This window comes from Triturus cristatus, chromosome 12 (genome assembly GCF_964204655.1).
Source record: "Triturus cristatus chromosome 12, aTriCri1.1, whole genome shotgun sequence".
Lineage (NCBI taxonomy): Eukaryota > Metazoa > Chordata > Amphibia > Caudata > Salamandridae > Triturus > Triturus cristatus.
Window position 1 is genome coordinate 664,021,683 of NC_140595.1, and position 19,538 is coordinate 664,041,220.

General features: G+C 41.6%; 1 protein-coding gene across 1 annotated transcript in view; it reads left to right on the top strand.

Annotated features, from left to right (window-relative positions):
- CIBAR2 (CBY1 interacting BAR domain containing 2) overlaps positions 1–19,538 on the top strand; it is an 82,803-nt gene that overhangs the window by 39,309 nt on the left and 23,956 nt on the right. The window contains exons 5-6 of the mRNA XM_085636811.1: positions 5,758–5,862; positions 17,068–17,181. Coding sequence (XP_085492937.1) covers positions 5,758–5,862; positions 17,068–17,181 — 219 coding nt within the window. The remainder of the gene's footprint in view (positions 1–5,757; positions 5,863–17,067; positions 17,182–19,538) is intronic.

Sequence of the window (19,538 nt, forward strand, 5' to 3'; positions counted from 1 at the left end):
CACAAAACATTAACGCAGAAGAACTGGGAAGGAACCATGATGTCTCCCAGCAGCCTTCCCTGCGCTTCACTCGGCGTCTCTCCCCCTCTTCAAGGCGATCGCTGCCCCGTGGGCGTAAAATAAAATTCATGCAAAGCCACTGTGGTCCCGGGATGGAAAAATGAAGGAATAGACTCACATATGCAAATAACGATGGGGGGCAGAGAGACATGAAAGTGAAGACTGGAGCGACAGGGAACAGGAAGAAAGGTCCGACCGCAGTCAGACCGAATGACAAAGGAACACACGTGAGTTCAAACCCCCCAAAGCACATCTGTGAGCATGGGATGCAAAGAACAGCAGGGCCTCGCGCGGCAGCAGGGGGGAGGAGGGGGGCCTGCGCGATTCACTTGCGGGAGCGATAATTGCAACCATATGGCGCCGCTCGCTCCCGCAAGCGAATCACCAGACGTGCACGCGTTGCCATTGAAGGCAATGGAACGCGTGCACTTTTTTGGCTGAAAAGCTGAAGCCATTGCTAAAGGTCTTTTTGCCTACGCAGCACATGCGCGCTGCGTAGGCGAGACCTAATAACAAAAAAAGAATGGCGAAAGAGAGAGGACATTGGCTTGGACTCTTCCAGCCACTGAATGAATGTATAGGTTAATACGGTTGAAGCACAGTGATTAAAAGCACGTCATTTTAGAATAACACAGCCTTCTGTGGAAAATTTAAAGAATATGAACTCTTCATAGAGCATCTGTATAAAATATTTCTTCACGCTGAAAAGTTCTCTAAAAGTTACAAGCATCTTCAAAACCGAAATGTTTATCGATAGAATAAGATGTCCATAAATCAGGGCTGGCGTGCCTTATTGCCTCGCAATTTAACTGTATTCTTAAAACTAATAAAGACATTTATATGAACAAAAGCTGTTCGTTATGTAACTGCTGTGGCGCCTCTAGGGCAGGGGAGGATGGTGCATTGGTCATGCGTGTTTTAGTTGCTGCCACGTAAACCTCTTTCAGGCAGAAAGATGCCTATAGATTTTGTTTGTTTTGTGCTCTATTAAAAGCATTTGCATACGTGACTAGAAGGGAAATAATTTGTTAACTTCCCCTATAGAGTCGTGTGCAGTGAGTGATTCGAGTTTGCATGAGATGTAGTAAGCGTAGAAGAGATTTTATTTTATCCATTGTACGTAGTAGAGAAGATGAAAGGAGGGAGTATCCTGCCTCTTACGTTCTGTCGCGCCAGCTTCTAGTTCAAATGTGGGACATCTTCCGTCACCATTTAAATTTGAACTGAAGATGCCATATGTTGTCGTTACCTATTTAGACCTATGGGACAGTTATGCTGCGGTATTTGGAACTTGTTCATAAAAAGAAGAAGTAACTCTTTTCATTCTAGGTGCTTCGCCTCTATCAGTTCCTTCTAAAACCTCTTTTGTCTTTCATTATGTAAAGATACCACTTTTTGCAATTTATTAAAGTAATACTTAGTGTTCGAGTAAAAATGTGCAGTTGTTTTTGCATTGTTCCTTAACCCCTGCTTTTCAGTCACAGGTAAGTGCGGCCATTCTTGGCATAGAATGAAGACACTGATAGTAACAGGTAAGAGTAGCATGGTAGTAAGTTACTTCTGAGTGAGGCTCTTCTGAACTCCGAGTAAACACATCATTTTCCATAATACATTTGATTTACGGTAGTAAAAAAATAATACATTGTCCTATCACAATTTATTAACCGAAAAACACAAACTAATATATACACCTGCAGAGTACATCGCTTGGAGCACCCTGGGCCACGTCTGTAGTAGTAATTGTAATCTTCCATTTATTTATTCTACTATAATTCTGGAATGTTGAAGCACACTAGACCGTGGTAGAGTGTTTGGAAGAATACAGCTACTTAAACATGCTGTGCATTGCCTAGTCTGGTGAAAGCTCCTTCGCTAGGACGCCAATTAAGGCGCTGCTGTTTAACAACCACTATTAGTTTTGTTTGCATGTCTGTTTTTCACAGGTTGATTGACACCACCTCTGAGTAGGTAATATCAAGCAGGGATGGGTACCAATTTCTACCTGCATACATCTGGATATAATTTAAATAAGTTGACATCATTTATATTATTTCGGAGTTTTTTTATTGTGGATTCGCACATACATTAGTACATTATTTCACAGTTAAGCAATACACAAATATTTTTTTTTTGTAACATCTTGAAACTACCATTAACACAGTTTGTACTCAAATGGAATAAAACCCTGGAGCATTACATTTCAGGGGTTTCCTTTGCAACAAAAACATTATTTAATAAAATTTATGCTATTTTCCTCCAATGTTAATTGTAATCATGTGTATAATATGATATCCAGTGCATTTTAGCATTCGTTCTCGAAACATCACCCAGGAATCATACAATTGATCTGTGTGTCTCTGTCAATAGGGAAAGCTATCCTACTGTTTGAGCAGAAATGTATTGGGAATGGATGTTACTTTGTGTGTGTGAGTGAAGAGCAAATGTGTGTTTATTTCCCTTCTTGCAATGTGCATCGGGAAGGAAGGAAGGTTCCAGGATTTGTTTGGTTTTTTGTGATATTTTTCTATTTGTTATGGTGTTAACAAAGCGTTCATTTTTAAAGATGAAATAAGACTTATGTCGTAAGAGCTGTGATTGAAGAATCATTTACCACGTGGTGATAGGTTAAATGAAGTAACCTACCATTGTCGCCCTTAATTCAGAACGATTACTTGGTTATTGTTTTAGTAATCTCTGGACACTGTGTCCCCCTATCAGGCCAGTGATCAATGCTTGCCCCCCACTGCCTAAGCTTCCTGCAGTACTTGATGCCTATTGTGCTTTCATTCTTTTTTTTTTTTGAAAGTGGAATTGGTAGCCACCATTCACTCCACCGTGCTCAACTCTTAAACATTTGGTGCCAAGTGGTTCAGCTATGCTGGTCGATGTGAAGAACCCCTCTGACCAAATGACCCACCAATAGAAGCTTTCTACGAAGACCCAGTGAATCCCCAAGTCGCCATCAAGACCCTTCACTTCACCCACAAATGTATCCGTGGAATCCCATTGCAATATCCTCAAAATACCTGCGCAAATACATAGTGCACTACAACTCCGACTGTTCTCCTTCCTGTCTAGCCTAGCATCTATTGACAAAGCAGCAGATAATGCTGTATTTGAAACATTGGATGATATCCCTCAGCTCTGGGATGCATACTCTATGGACATCCTGTCCGGACAGAAACTACCTGGATTCCCACACAAAAACACAATTGCATCTTGTTTGGGCTCCATACTTGGATCAGTCCATCCATGAAATTCCTAGAGCTGAGTAACTTTGTACTTTTATGCTCTGCAACTCTGTGTACTCCTCCCCTTATCTCTTTTAAGTTGGTGACTTCCCTGCTTTAGTTGATGTTATGTGTTTTAGAAGGTTGTATTGGTTGTCCATTGATGTTTTCAACATTCTATAACAAACTTCTGTCTGTCCTCTAAGTGCATTCATAGCTACAATACACATCTACACAAAGTGTGTAGAATGAAAGCTACCTATTAATAATTTCTTTCTAAGGAAATTGCACCCTTGTGCCTTTAATCATTTCTCATTTTCCCTTTAGTTAAGATGTAACTAAAACATGCACATGGCACTTTAGTGGCTTCCACCCAAGTTTGTTTTTTTCTTTTGTAGATGTTACAGATCAGCAGTGTATTAACCACCTAAATTGGTTTCCATCATTTATCGTTTCTCATGCTTTTTTTATTTCTTTGATAATCCACCGTGTCCTCTAAACAATTGGTAATCCAAGTGTCCTCTCAACTACTAAGAATGTGTCAAAGCGTGCCTCTTATTATTTTTCAGTCTTTCAAGGACAGTGATACTATTTCTCAGGTAACATGCACAGCATATCCTCTAAGTGTGTAACCTTTCTTCCCAAGTTAAGTGTGAAATGTAAATCCCAGCATTAGTTAGAAGGGCTGGTAGAGACTAGAGCTATACTAACTGCTATTAAAGTAGTCACCCGTAGTGTCCTTAGACTTGTGTGGACATGTCCGTGTGTGCATGTCAGGCTGTCTCACCTATGTATATTAATTCAGCACGTTTTGTACTTGCACACATTTTGGTGGCTGGTGGTATACTTGGGCTTACCTTATTGCCACCCACATATAAATAAGTAGCTGTGCAACATTATTAAAGTAACTCCCATTTTCCGGATTTTTCGCACCCGCCTGTCACCCAAACACTGCTTGCATTGTGCCTAACTTTGCCCATTCTAGCTCCTGCCGCTTGCATGCCTTAACTCTTAACTTCCTCATCCTCTCAATTTTCAGAAAGAATGTAAACGTTTGACTTCTGATCAATGATGGCAACATTTAGCACTATCATCTGGAAAGATATACGTCCTAATAGCACCACCCTTGAGATCTACCCCCTTTTTTCCAGTCACATTATCAATGTAAATCCAATTTATTCTGTATTCAAGCCTAATTTGTCTTTTTTTAATAAAGCTTTTAAAGCACTCCTAACTGTCTCAGTTCACTTGCCAGTAAAAGAGGGGGGCAGTGGTGGTAAATACAATTTTTCATACCCTTGATTAGTTGTGAAAGAAGTTAAATTCAAGAAGTAGTATGAAGTATGTAACCAATAAAATATTATAAAAAATAAATAAATAGGTCCCTGAATTTTATGGCAGTTAAGCTGCACCCCTGATGAGTTCAATCCAAAAGTAGAATTGAAAAAGTCGGAAATTAAGAAAGTCTTTTTCCATTCTCAGGGACTGAGGATGGTAGCTCAAGGGCGAGGAGGCCTGTCCCTGGAAGGATCTACCACCAGATCTGTTAAGTGTAGCAGGCAGAGGGTTTATTAAGATTGCAGAGGATGGCCTGAGGTTCTGGGATGGAGGGTAGGGCTGATCCGGTGTTAAGTTCCTTTCAGTCCTACTTTAATTGTATCCCTAATTTGTGTAGTTCCTCCTAACCACCACCATCCTTCATTCCTTAACTTGCATCAGTGTTGAGGGGGATGCTCGGTAGTTTTTTCTATTCACACACGGTCATGGTCTGCCGCGCTCTTGGTGTTGCATGGTCGGTTTCATACAGATTGAAAATATAATTGGTTCTGAGCATACATTGACTCAGCACATGTGCCAGTAGTATGCTGACAAATGCCCTGCTATGAGGCATTATATGTTAGGAAAAAGTCACATATAGCTTTGTTTGGGATTGTCAGTTTTCAGTTAACCTTGCTAACAACTTCAATTTTTTTTCGATTCCATTTAAACTGAAGTAATTTTATGATCGTGAAAACATAGATTGCGTTGTACTAATGTAGAATGCTCACAAGTGCCTTCCGTCCTTTAGACCACTTAGATACCACCCTGACCATATCTCTCACTGTCGTTCATTACACCATCTCCGGAGGAATTTTGCAGACTTGTAATCGTCAATTATTCTCTAAACGCACCTGTAAACCTTCTATAGTACCTTCACTGCCTTGCGTTGTAAAACCACTAAAACCAGTAGTCGCTGCGCCCAACATGTTTTACATGGCTCCTTTTCATGAGGACAAATCACTGAGGAGGACTTTGTGAACAATAAGAACCACTTTATAATCGTAGTAAAATTGTTAGTACTGTAATGTCATGAGACTCTGTGATGCAAGCATCTTTTTATAGTAAAACTAGGAACGCACACTAGAATAGGGAATGAGTTACAAATGAACGTTAGTCATTGTACATTGTCAGTGATTTCTAATTGTAGGCGGAATCGAATGTGCAGAAAGCGTCGGTGGATGCTAATCGTACTACGCAGCAACTTGAAGAAACAATGGACGAGTTTCAAAAGAAGAAGTTGGAAGATGTTCAGGTGAGAGAATTCTCCTCTAATACAACTACCTATAAATAATATCCATTAATATCCCTTTCAATTGTTTTTTTTTTTTAACCAACATGCTAATAAAGTTCCATTCTGGTAGGAATCTGGATATTGTTCTCTTAGTATGTCATGTTGTGAAAAGTTGCAAAGCAATTAGGGGTATAGACTTTGAGTCATATAAATCAACATTTGACTTGCGTATTCAAATCCCGGGCTGGTAGTAGCTGCCTTTTGGTCTTCTGAGATGTGTAAGAGGACCGGCTGCATTTGGGAAATGGAACCATTTGTTGCTCTGTTTTACATTTACACAATACAGCTGAATGCTTCCAACACATGGTTTCTAAAGTTTTAAATGTGTAACAACTTGACACAGCCTCCACTTCTGCGCTAGAGTGGAATGCCGTTAGGGTGGTGGCAAGAGGTGTTTGCATCCCAAAAATCATGGTACTCCGTAGGACTCTGGACAGTGACATAACACACACAGAATGCAGTCTTGCAGCTTTGAGCAAGACCTCCAACACTGATCCGACACTCCTCCCACGCCTGACCCAAACCAGAACTGACTATACATTCCTCTGGGAGGATTTGCAACGCTACAATTTTGCTGCACATGCTTCTAAGTACATAGAGAGGGTGATAAGGCCAGCAAACTCCTTGCCTGCGTTATCGGACAAAACGTTACTGCACCCCTATTACTGAACTCCTAGACCTCAAGAGAACCACAATCCACCTTCCGGCGACCATATTACAGACTTTGTACGGCTATTAATGCTCCATATATAAAGCCCCCTCCCCCCTCCGCAGGACCTCCTCGAGACCTTTCTCGCTAACATTTCCCTCCTCCCTTATTCCAGAGGCCGATAGGACATGGCAATCACAGCAACAATGTGGCTCAGGCAATTGGAGACCTTGCACGGAACAAAACACCGGGCCTAGATGGTCTGCCCTTTAAGTACTATACCACTTTTACATCCTCTCTTGCTCCCCAGCTTGCAAAAGTATGAAGGAGCGGTCCATTATGGAGAGCTCCCATGGTCACTACGAGAATCCCTCCTCATACCCATACCCAAGCCAGGCAAAGACCCTACTCACTTAGGTTCCTACAGATCTATTGCCATTCTTGGCACAGATTATAAGATCCTGGGTAAAATTCTTGCAGATAAATATGCACAAATCTTTGTGACCCTTATCCATGTGGACCGAAATGACTTTGTGCCAGGGCGTAGCAACCCAAATTATACTCCGACTATTGCATATACAAGACCAGGTACAGGGCCGCTTTCCGAAAGGAAGTGTGCCTTATCCTTGATTTAGAAAAATCCTACCACAGCCTGACATAGCCTTACCTTTTTAACACTCTATATAGGAGTAGGATCTAAACTATTAGCATACAGGCGATTACTCTATTCCAGGGATCTCCAACCTTTTCTGTAGTGAGAGCTCCTTCTGATGAGTGAAAATCGTCATGAGTTACTGAAGAGTAAGCAACTTGCGCATTGTTACGAGACAACCTCACACCCAGCTTCACTGACTTTATGCCTAGTGCCCATAGAACCAGATTCTGTGGTATAAACAAAATACTTTGACTAGGGGCACTATGACAGGACTCTCATGCGTGTCAGTGTGGCCTTTGGGAATGTATGAACATGTGTACTTGTGAATAGGATAAATGTGTATGGGTGACTGAGCGCCTATGTTGTATGTACTTGTGGCACTGGAATACCTTTCGTGATATGTGGCACCGTTTTTTTTTTTTTGTTTTTTTTAAATGGGAGAAATTTAAAGTCTTGGAAACGTTCTACAAAAATGTTTGATATGGGACATTTTTCTGCACTTTAAATTTCTCCCACTTAAAATAATGGCTGTATTTTTCAGTTATAAATATGGCACAGTGTTTGCCAGCCACTGGGAGCAAGATGCCTGCTGTTTGTAAAGACAACACTTTGAAATGGGAGAAACTTAAAATGAAGAGTTAACTTTGTTTATATGGATTCCATCAAACTCATCATTTAAATCTAATCTCATTTCCAAGTGTCACGTTTATAAACACCAGGCATCTTGCTCCCAGTGGCTTTTACACAAAGTGTCATGTTTATTAACAGAAAAAACAGCCATTTCTTTAATCGGGAGGAATTTTAAGTGAAGAAACTTGCTCCATAAAACCTTAAGACTTGATTGTCTCAATTGAAAGTGGAGGAACACAGAGAATTAATGTTTCATAGAAATATTTTTCTTCATATTTAATTTCTCTCATTTAAAAAAAAAAAGAGGACTTTATTTTTTAGTTATAAATATGGCAAAGTGTCTACAGGCTACTGGGAGCAAGAGGCCTGGTGTTTGTACATGCAATACTTTGAAATGGGAGGAAAATAAAAATGAAAAGTTATGTTAATCATTAAGGTAACTTTTCATTTTAATTTTCAACCATTTAAAAGCATTAAGAAACATTTTGTTCTCACACTCCAATATTGAGTTGACAAGTACTTATTGAAGAGTTAAATACCTCAGTGCTTCAGTTTTTCATCTCTGTGACCTGGATCATAAATCTTACTCCAGCACTGCTTATTATCGAGCCCTGCGATCTCCAGCCTGAGGATAATAATGTAAAAAAACACAGCCTTCCCTTGTCTTTAAAAGAAAAATGTGACCCTGTGCTTAAAAAAAAAGAAAGAAAAAAAAAATGTACTTAAAGCTTTGAACTTCTATTAAGGTGGTAACGAGGTACTGGTAGCTTGCAATTGACTGGTTGGAGACACCTGCTCTATTCTCACCCCTTCTTCCGCAGTTGACTGGGGCGACTCATCTCGGCCCCTTTTACGGTAGAATGCGGCACACAAGGGGGCCTGCTTTCTTGACTTCTATTTGCTCTTGCGATTGAGCCCTTTGCAATTTGTCTGCACGCTTAGGGTCTCGACCGGGGCATTCCATGGCGGACAGGACACATGCAGTATCACTTTATGCTGACGATCTACTCGTATATTTACATGACATCTATATATCTCACGCCCTTTCACACTACTGTGGCAGACCTTGTGGCAGTTGCTGGCCTCTGCGTCAGTAGTTCGAAGTCAGCTATACATCCGTTATGCCTGGACCAGCCACTCCCTTTTTACATTTTTTTTTTTTTTTTTTACTTGGGCAATGCCCAACTAAACTGGCGCAAGCAAACAACTTGATATCTAGGGGGTTACCTATGCTACACCCCCACAGATGTTTACGAGGGAAACAATTGTAATGCCCTAGCTGGGATTAATACGCAAGGTCCATTCTGGCAGTCACTCCACTTGGCTCCCACGGGCAAGGTAGCGCTGGCAAAGATGGTCATTCTGCTCCTCCTCCTCTGCTACTTTGCAAACCTCCCCGTTGTCCCCCCATGATCCTTTTTTAAGGAATTAGATACCATCTTGTCCAGCCTAATTTTGGGTGCAAAGAGACATCGAGTTGCTCTCTCCAGATTGCATCTGCTGATGGATCGAGTGCATCTAAGAGCCCGTACTCCGAAGTGAACTTTTAAGCTTCACAACTCCAATGGTTATCTCGCTGGACGGCAAACCGATATCTTGGGTAGGCCACCAATGACCACGCGCCTATCCCAGAGCTAACATTTCGGGGTCTCCTCCTCCCCTCGAAGGCCCTACCCTCCCTGGCCCTTGCAAGTCCACGTAGCATGATCTTGTATGACACACATACACCACCTTTTCTCTAACATCCCTGCATATGCCCCAGCTCTCGCCCTGTTCGGTTTAACCTGCCTTCCTGAGCTTTATTCTGCCATGACCCTGCGCATATGGATGGAACACTCACTAACCACGGTCGGAGATCTCTTCTCTGAGGGACGATTCCTCTCTTCTGCGTAGCTGGCAGAGGAATCCGGCCTTCTGCCAGGCCATTTCTCCTGCACCGGCAACTCAAACACACCTGTCGTAAAATCTGGCACACAGATTGGGAGGAAACTCCCCCTCACCCAGTATTCCAATGCATCCTTTTCATGGTCTCTGGCTGACGCCTCATCACTTGTTTCTATAGAGCCATAAGTTACACTTTCTTACTTGTTACCCCTCTCCCACAAAGGACAAGATGATTTTGGGAGACCATTACATGATAAGAAGTGGTATAAAGCGCTTCATTTCCCCAAAACTGTTACTCGCAAGTCTAGTTAAAAAAAATAATATACAATTTCCCATACTCCATTGGGCACATCTCCCCCCAGCACAGTTGAACCCCCTCTTCCTCATTTCCCAAGCGAGTTGTCCTGGAGGCCACGACCCAGGTGCTGTTGAGGTCGTCTTGAAAAATGGTGTGAAGTGGCAGGTCTTTGGGTGCAATTATACCCTTCCAGGTCAATATCGTTGTAGACTATCAGCCATGCGTCAAAGTTATTAATGGTTATTTGCAGTACCTGCCACCAAAACTAATCCTCAATGCTGCGACTTTACATCTCATCTGGAAATTAGAAAGAAGCCCTTGGAGGATAATCTTTTCCCCTCTCCTGGAGAATTCCTTTATGCATTTCTCTTATTTCCTCTGCTCCAGAGGGGTCTTCTGAAGTTCAATAGACCCTGAAACTGCACGCTAATCTGGTTTTGCCGAATAAGATTGTCAGAACCTCTTTCCATCTTGCATAACAACTGTGATACTTCTCCACGTTCTGAACTTTCTGGTTCAAAGGAGGGTAGCTACCCTAACATAGCTTTGCTGTACCTAAGGGCCCAGTGGGAAGCACTAAAGTTGCTCATGAATTCACAGGTTTAAAGTAACATGCTCGGAAAGTGGGGTCTATTCGCAACAGCATCCAGTTAACACATTTCCAGGTTGACTGTTTTGGTCCGCAAGGGTGTTGAAAATTGCAGTGTTGATAACTTAGTCTGGGAGAATTGTATGTGCATTTCCTTCCATTTTGCTGTTTCCAGTGTGACACAGAAACTGTAGGCTTCCACCACCAGTATGATAGGGTTTGTACCTTTTCAGTGCAGTTCTACATCAGACACTATTGGAAAGTGCCTCATTTTGACATGGTCACCCCCCACTTTTTTCCTGGTATTTCATGCAATTTTGACAGAAGCACTCTGGATTTCTGCTATCCAGATCCGAGTACCAGATCTTTCTCTGAAACTGTACACTTTTGCCCTCAATTGGCAATAACTTTAGCCCTCTCCTATAAATCCCTTGTAGAGGGTATCCCTGTTACTTAGGGCAAGAAGGCTAAAAAGGGGCCCGATGGGCTGCAACATGTATTGTGACCCTAAGGGACCTCCCTCAACACCAACATGCAAACTGCCATTGCAGGCTGTGTGTTATGGTGTAGAGAAAAGTGAAAACACGGCATTGCACACTTCCTGTGTGCCATGTCTGCAGACACTGCATGCAGTATAGGTAAGTTACCTCTACAAGAGGCCTTGCATTTCTAATTCAAGGTGCACTATACTACACATGTGGCTATATCTACATGGGCAGATATGCCCCTGTGATGTCCTAGAGATTACAAGTGAAGCCATTTTATGTACATATGCTGGACACTGGTTATTAAAAGTTCCCCAGCCCCATGATGACTTCACTAAAACTAGAGATGCTTGGTATCAAACATCTCAAATTAATAAACCCACACTGATTCCAGTGACTGATTTCTTAATACATGCACCCGGAGGGCACCTAGATGTGCCCTCTGAAATCCTACAGACTACTAGTGTACTGGCTGACTGGTGTAGACCAGTCTGCTGGTGTAAAAACACGAGAGCAACCCCTTATAGCCAAGAGCTAGGGAATTCTAGTCAGTATTCAGAAAAAAACTACTCTTGGCAATTGTCTAACAAATCTATATGTGCACTATTTCTGCAAACAATCAAACCATAATACTTCACCAGTCTTGAAAAGGAAAAAAACAAGGAATGTGTATATATAAAAAAAAAAATATTTTTAATGAATTAAAACATCATCAGAATGTACATCGCATGATTCTCTGCAATAGTAAAAAAAACAATATATTAAACAGTGATTCAAAATATTAAAAAGACATCAATGAGAGATAAAAACAGACATAAGAATTGGTCATTAGCAGTGGTTAGTCCAACAGAATCAATGACTGTATTGACAACATTCAATTTTTTACAATCGATACTATTCGTTCCTTGGATGTAACCTCACAAGGACTAGCGTTTAAAAAATATTTTTTTAAATATACACATTCCTTGTTTTTTTTCTTTTCAAGACTGGTGAAGTATTATGGTTTGATTGTTTGCAGAAATAGTGCACATATAGAGTTGTTAGACAATTGCCAAGAGTAGTTGGTTTTCTGAATGTAGACCAGCCTGCTACCACAGACAGGTTTCTGACCCCCTAGAGGTGAGAGCTGTGCTCTCTGAGGGCAGAAACAATGCTTGCTCCGGGTTGAGGTGTTGTCACCTTCTCCAAGTAGGATGGCTAAGTAATCAGTATATCAAGAAAGGTGGCTTCAAAGGCGTCTGCCGCTTTTGATATGTGGCCCAGGGCTTCCCTAGACAGCTGAAATGTCACCCGCGCCCCCAGGCCCATTTGGCACCAGGACAGGCGGGAAAATTAGCTAGTCAGGAGGCGTGCTACCTACCAGGCTAGTTCCTCCTCCAACGTGGGCTAACTGATGTTAACACAATACTTAGAATTCCACCATCTTGGTTTTTGGTGGATTTAAGCTCACTGGGTCATGGTTATGCCCATTTCCTACAGGAAGTGGTCATGTAGGGGGTGTAGTCACCCTAAAGGTAAGCAGCCCATAGGCTACTACCCGTCACTCCCCTTAACAACCCTAATTTGAGTAGTTAGGAGTCACACCTGATGTCAGAACTTAGATGTGACGGATGTAGTAGAAGACAAAGAAGAAGCGGGAGACAACAAAACCGAAGACTGCTATGGACTTTTGGCGCCAAACCCTGCCTGCCTGCACCAGTCTCGCCAGTCGTGACTAAGTGACTTGTCCTGCAGCTAAGCAACTACCAAGAATCCCAGTAGAATGCTGCCCTTGGCAAATTGGCAGCAATCTCCCTTGGAGTAGAGGTGTTATACCCCTGCATTTCACAGGCACCAGAAAAGTAGAGTCCGGTTTACTGTGTTGTCACTCCCCGGTCAGCCCGATGCAGCAGCACCCCAGGAAGAGGTTCCTGTGCTCCTCGAGGTCAGATCTGTCCCCCCCCCCCATCGAGTGAGAGGAAACGAGGACTGACCGTAGCTGCACAGCACAGATACCCGGGGTTCCGGACCCCTTGCAGCAACCAAGACCTGTTTAAGTCCAGTTAGGACTCTAACACCACCGAGACCGAGCATCCGTGGAGGGAGGTCAGCACCACAAAGACCCACCTCCAGAGTCGGCCAGCTGTCCTGATTCCTACACCCTCAACCGGCGAGACCGACAACCACAGGTAAGCATCCTGGGTACCGAGGAACACTCTTTCCCCTTGTTCCTAGTGATCCAAGCTCCCCGTTGGGAGTTCCCAGACTTGTCCTCAAGTTGACCTCTGCAGCCTGTTTCTAGGTGGCCCCACTTTTTTCACTCCAGGGCAGGTAACCAGTAACTGCAGGTGATACGTTGGACTGTGGCCCCCCTACGACCCTAAGTCCAGAAGGAGACCCCCAGAAACTGACCTTAAATAACTGTATGCAACATATGTCTTTGGAAAGCATTGCTGTGTACAGGCAAATTTAAGTGAACTGTTTACTTGGCTATGAAGTTCAATATTTAAAGAAGTACTTACTTGATAAAGTTCTTGCTATCAAAATCTATATACAAATACGCCTCATTTTTCTAAATTGGTCTCAGATTTATTCTTAAGTGTGTCTCATTTGTTGCCTCTGAGTACAACAAATGCTTAGCACAACCACCCACCTAATAAACCTAAACTGTTCACCTACACTAGCACCAAAGAGAGCATTTAGTGTTATCTTTTTAGCCTCTGTTAACCAATAAGAGTTGCCTGGACTCGTTACCGGGTGTACCTCTTTGGTCCTCTATATAAAGAGCTAGTTTCCTACAAACGCCTCCTCATTCAGTGTTCAGGCTAGATCATTTGTACAGACTGGAAGGTAAGATGTCACCAGAACTTTCCATCATTACTGGCACAACTAGGAATGTAGGTAATGAAGCAAAATGTAGTCCAAGACAATGCTGTTCTTTTAAATGGAAAATGTTCTGTATTTATCGTATTAATTTTTTTTTTTTAAAAAGCTGCTTGGATTCCCTGAGCTTATCTGGAGCAATTGTTTTTTGCATCCACATCACCATGTCAAATAAGGCTTTAAATTCTCCTGCCTGAGTATTAATCTGCTGACTTACAGATGCCATCTTTCAAATTCCTTTCTCACAGTTCCTTTTATCAAGACTTATTTGAAGTTATTTTCTTGTGAGTTGAATCGTGTGCTTGCGAAACAAATGTTTCCTTCATTTGAGGGTATACGCAAGGCAGCTTTAAAAACCTTTCTGAAAATGTGCCTATTTACTGAAATATCGGTCTAAAATGTTTGAGTTAGGATTTCGGTAATTAAGAACCTTAATTGCTAATCTGTATGAATACATTTGTGACACTTGCATTGTTGTACATAAATATTTCACTGAATTTTATTTTAGTAAGATTTGAGTTAGGAATTTTTGCTGATTGTTTAGGCACCTGGGATTCAGTCTGTACACACATCCATCATCAAATAGGCCTTTTATATAGCAGCAAAAACAGAACAGAAGCTATGCTCCAGATAGGGTTTTTTATCTTGAACTAGGCCAGCGGCAAGGTCCCTTATGTCTAGAAGATCATTGCAAGACCGATGGTAACTTTCATAACTTTAAGCCATTAAACGATTAATCGGGCTCTTGAAGTTGTATCAAGGGCCCATTTGTTAAAGACTGGTACTGTAGCTTGGTTAGGAAACATTCATATTTCTCAAATAAAATCTGGGAATATATTTGATAAATTTGATGGTCCCAGCATGTAAGCTTTCAGGTCTATGCACCACACACCTATCCATGAACAAGTCGGCTGCATTGAAAACACAGTGTTAAATTGGCTCAAATGTTTTAAGAGTTTTGACAAATTGGATGAGTATCTCTCCTACACGCACCTATATTCCTAAGAACTCTACAGTGGACAGACTCCTGGGTGAACTGCCTTTCAGGTAGTCTGGGGCCACATTATGCAAACGTGTGCATGTGGGAACATTTTGGTTTAAATAGGGATACTCTGGGATACTGCAGAAACGCTTACTTCATGGTCGGCTGGATTCCTTTTCTTTGCCCCCAAACCAAGCAATCAGCCATGGTATGCATTCCCTGCAAATACTTCAACTGGTTATTGGGCAGGCCCATATGGATGGCATTGGAGTGACCCAGTTTAAAGCCTCCAATTATGATGTTGTGATGGTAGATGGGAATGAACTTTAAAGAAAGCCTACTTAACCATTTGCTGGCAATTAATCTGTAAATATGGGGAAAATGTAATACTCCCAATTTCTTAGCTTTTTCTGTGGGAATGCCTAAATATTGTAGGTATTTTGCATCTAATCCCAGGCGCGTGAAGGGCTTGATGAACGCCTACCAAAAGCAAGTCAGTCTTTGCCTAGGTAAGTTATTCTTTTTCTTTCACCTTTTACCCACTAGATAGTGAGCACTGAAGACTGTCTCACTTATTCTTATCTTTAAATAAATTTAAGCAACATTAATGTACATCTGTAATAACCTATCCTGTGAACAAAGCTGGTCCATATGGGCTTCAGGTAGATGCTAAATAAATGTGCGGAAAAACAGCCAACTGGGCCACGCCAGTGTCCTTTTATTTTTGCAAATTAGCACATGCTATCGTCCATTATTTATAGAAAAGATGTTTTAGCCCTGTGCTCTGGTCCAAAGCCTGTGAACCAAGACGTCCTTAAAGGTCAAGAAAACCTTAAAGCTGCTGGACCATAACCTCTTCTTAAATGTGTCAAGCAGTGCTTTTTGTAGTGTCAATTTGAGGTGGTTAAGATCTGAATATATGTACTTTAAATGTATCCAGGAAGACCTGTTGTTCAGACCATTCGGGGCTGTCCACCATACTTTGAAATCCCTGACCAATTGAACATGAGCTGCTCTAAAGGCAAAGCCACTTAAAATGTGAATATAGGGTGACCAGAATGGTCTGCAAAGGCTTGAGAATGGTAGCAGTTGAGTGCCTTTATCACCACCTGGTTGGTTAGAAATGGGCTTATGTTAATAATTCCGTATTTCCAACGTTAATTAAGCAAACGGGCACCAGTGACTTCCATGTTGGCCTTGTGAATAGAGCGCTCACTCTCCACTTTTTGACATTGCTGGTAAATAGCTTCACTTATTGGCAGATATTCAAGAGGATGAACTTCTGTGGAATAACCTCTATAACCATAAGGAAAGGGGAGTGAGCAGGCCCTCCATTAAACTGGGAGGTAGAGAGAGGAGAAACATGATTTTGTGTGAGCAGAATAGCATACTTTCGAGTCTATCTTGGATCAAAATAGAGTAATTCCAATACATGCGGAACTGAGCTCTGTTTTTTACACTTGATCTCCAGAACAGTCTCATTTACTCAGCATTTGGAAGCTCCCAGTTTCACCTTGGAAGAATCTTCATGCTCCATGGTTTTGGCTTTTGTTTTTAATATATTTTCTAGGTTCAACTGAACCACATTTGCAGATCATACAAATTTGCTATATGCAATCACAAAAATGTTTTCATGCACCTGATGCTATCAAATTAAAAAAATAGACCAGTCATTTGAAGGAGCCTTTTGTAAGAGCAGCCCTGCACAAATAGGTTGCGTGTTGTACAAGTAGCGTAGTTCTTTTATTATATATTCAAAATAAAATTTGAATACTATTGTATTAATTTAAGATTGAAACAATTGCTTTTAGCGGTTTGATGCTACATCTCGGTGGGATTGCAGATTCCTATATGCAATTTCTTCATTGTACGAATTGGGACGAGGCAGACCTTGGCATGGGATTCACCAGTGGATGCATTGTTATTTGCACACATGTTCATATGTGTTTGTAGTGTTGCTTCTTTGCTTCCTTAGTTATCAGGCCTGTTTGTATGGTTACAAATTGCACACAGATGTGAAACTCTGAGATGAATTTTTTAACAAAATATCTGATGCTACTGTAGCCGTACTGATTTTCAAATTGATTTCCAACCAACTGAAATTGATTGCATGTCATTTTTATCCCCTGCAGCAAATTTTCTCAGAATTTCTAACCATCGAAATGGTTTTTCATGCCAGAGCACTTGAAGTCTACTCGGGTGCCTTCCAAAACCTGCAAAATTGTGACTTGGAGAAAGATATTGAGGTGAGTTTAAGCTAAGTGTCCTCCATTTAGGAAATCCGTAAGTCACGCTTACAATGAATGCAGAATGTTAGTTTTGTCAATCTCCTCAGTTAATTTACCCCTTGCATACTAATGGATGAGATCTGACCTGGTAATGTATTAAAATGTTTTTTATTGGGGGTCGAGTGGAGTGGAGCTTGTCTAAAAAAAAAACCAAGGCCATTGCATTTTAGAGATCAGTGGATACAGGGCAGTCACAACATTATTTGAAAGGATTACTGTTAGAATACCCAGTGTATCCGGGACATTGTTTTAATGGAGAATAGAAATTAAGTGACAAACTTACTGCCAGGTCCTCTGTGCTGCTACGGCATAACAAACCAACCACCACTCTTATCACCGAAGGTATTCCCAGCTTTAAAACGGGAACCGTTTGGTTCCAAAAGCTGCAGACCGCTTGGATAACTTCAAATTGATCATGCCTGCCTCGTATGGGCCAAACAACGTGGTGCCTCTGCACCCCAGCTTTTGGCAACTGGCCCGCCAGAAGATAAATGAAATCCTTAGTGATTAACTCTCCAATATCTTGACTTCATCTCCAACTCCTCGTATCGTCTGTCCTTCTCTGTCGTATGTTGCTCTTTCCGATCACTTTCTGTAGATCTTTTTCAATATATATCTATCATGCCTTGCTAACAGTCTTAACTAAAACTGTGTTAAGGGTTGCCTCTCTGTTGACTATCCTGCAACTTCTTCTTCATAGTTGATTTTGCAGTGTCATTATTAATTATGTTACTTGTTTGTTGTGGTTTCTATCAAATCACACATCACTGAAGCTCTTTATCATAGCAACAGTAGTGTAGGACTCTGTTGATATGTTGGAACATTAGTGTCCTAGCAGTATATAAACAATTAACTTTTGTAGGCCATTCAGCTCACTGCGTCTTATTTTGCTCAAAGGGGAATAAGCCCTATACTCTGACTCTTTTTTGGCATTTTCTTTTACAGAATTTAGAGTTCAGGAAAAGAAGAGTTCAATTTAGTTAAAGAAGAAAAACACTATTGTATTGTTATGAAGGGCTGCTAGGCATGCACATTAGACAAATACCCCTTAGTGAGTTTGAGGCCGGTGCTCCTCTACTTGTAAATTTAGATCATGAAATCCCTCCAAAATCGAGCCTCATCAAGACCTGCCAATCTTGTAGGATGAAGGCTGCTTAACAGCAGGTTCTGCTAGAAAACTGAATTATACACACCATGGTTCTCTTTAAGATTGAACTGCATATTTTTATGCAACAGGCCTATCGGAATTAATTATTTTCAGTTTCCACACTGACGTTTTGCTGCTAAAAGCAGTCATAATTGTTTTGTGAAACTCCAGGGCAAATATTCAAAAATACACGCAAAAACACTGATTCCCAGGAAGTGTATAATCCTGGTTATTTCCCCCACTCTTACAATTACTTGGACTATCGATAATGGTAATTCAGGAATTAAAAGTCAACAGAGAATTTAACAGGCCACTCAAATTGGGGCCTTCTAATGTCTTCTAAAGGCAGTTCTATAAACAAATGAGATGAATGTTAAAGCGCTCCTGTGCTCCATTTGTAAAGTGCTGAAGGCTGTTCAGGGCGGAAACAGAGGAGTCTGAAAAAATGTGGAGTGCTTCAGCACAGGGTTGCCCGTCATAGTTGCTTGAAATGCTAAGGCTCTCCTCAAGAGGTGGAATGAAGGCTGCAGGAAAGAGCTTCAGAGCCTTTCCGAAACTGCTGTACCACTACCTTGAACAACACAACCGTAAGACTCCAGATTATAGATGTTTAATCTTTGTATATCAGGTGGTTTGTCAAGGGTAAGGGACTCTTTATACAACTGGTTCCTGTGGCTCTGAATGGTCACTGCACTCTCTGTGGTTGTAAAAAAAAAAAAAGTGCCCTTTTTTGACAACATCACCCCCACTTTTTGCCTGTATCTAATGCAAGTTAGAGGCATGTGTGATGTAGATAAACATGCTTTGCATACTCCTGCCACCTAGTGTTGGGTCCAGATGTTTGCAAGTTGTGTTTCTTCAAAGAAGTCTTTCCAGGCCTTTCGGTAACAGTGCGCATGGGCATCGACTCCATTGTTGGATTGTTTTTTTTCCGCCATCTGGTTCGGACGTGTATTGCTGCGCTCCGGTTTGAAACAGTTCTTCGGGTTCCCCTCGTTGCACAATCCACTCTACCCTTGACGGTATTGTTTCTGTTCGCGTTTCCTTGTTCTCCATGTATCAAATCGCTCGACAAACCATCCAATTTTAGATCAAAAACCTCGTGAATGGCCCTTGGGGCTAGCTGCGTTGGGCCATCCTTCTGCCGATGGAACGGACACCATTCCAC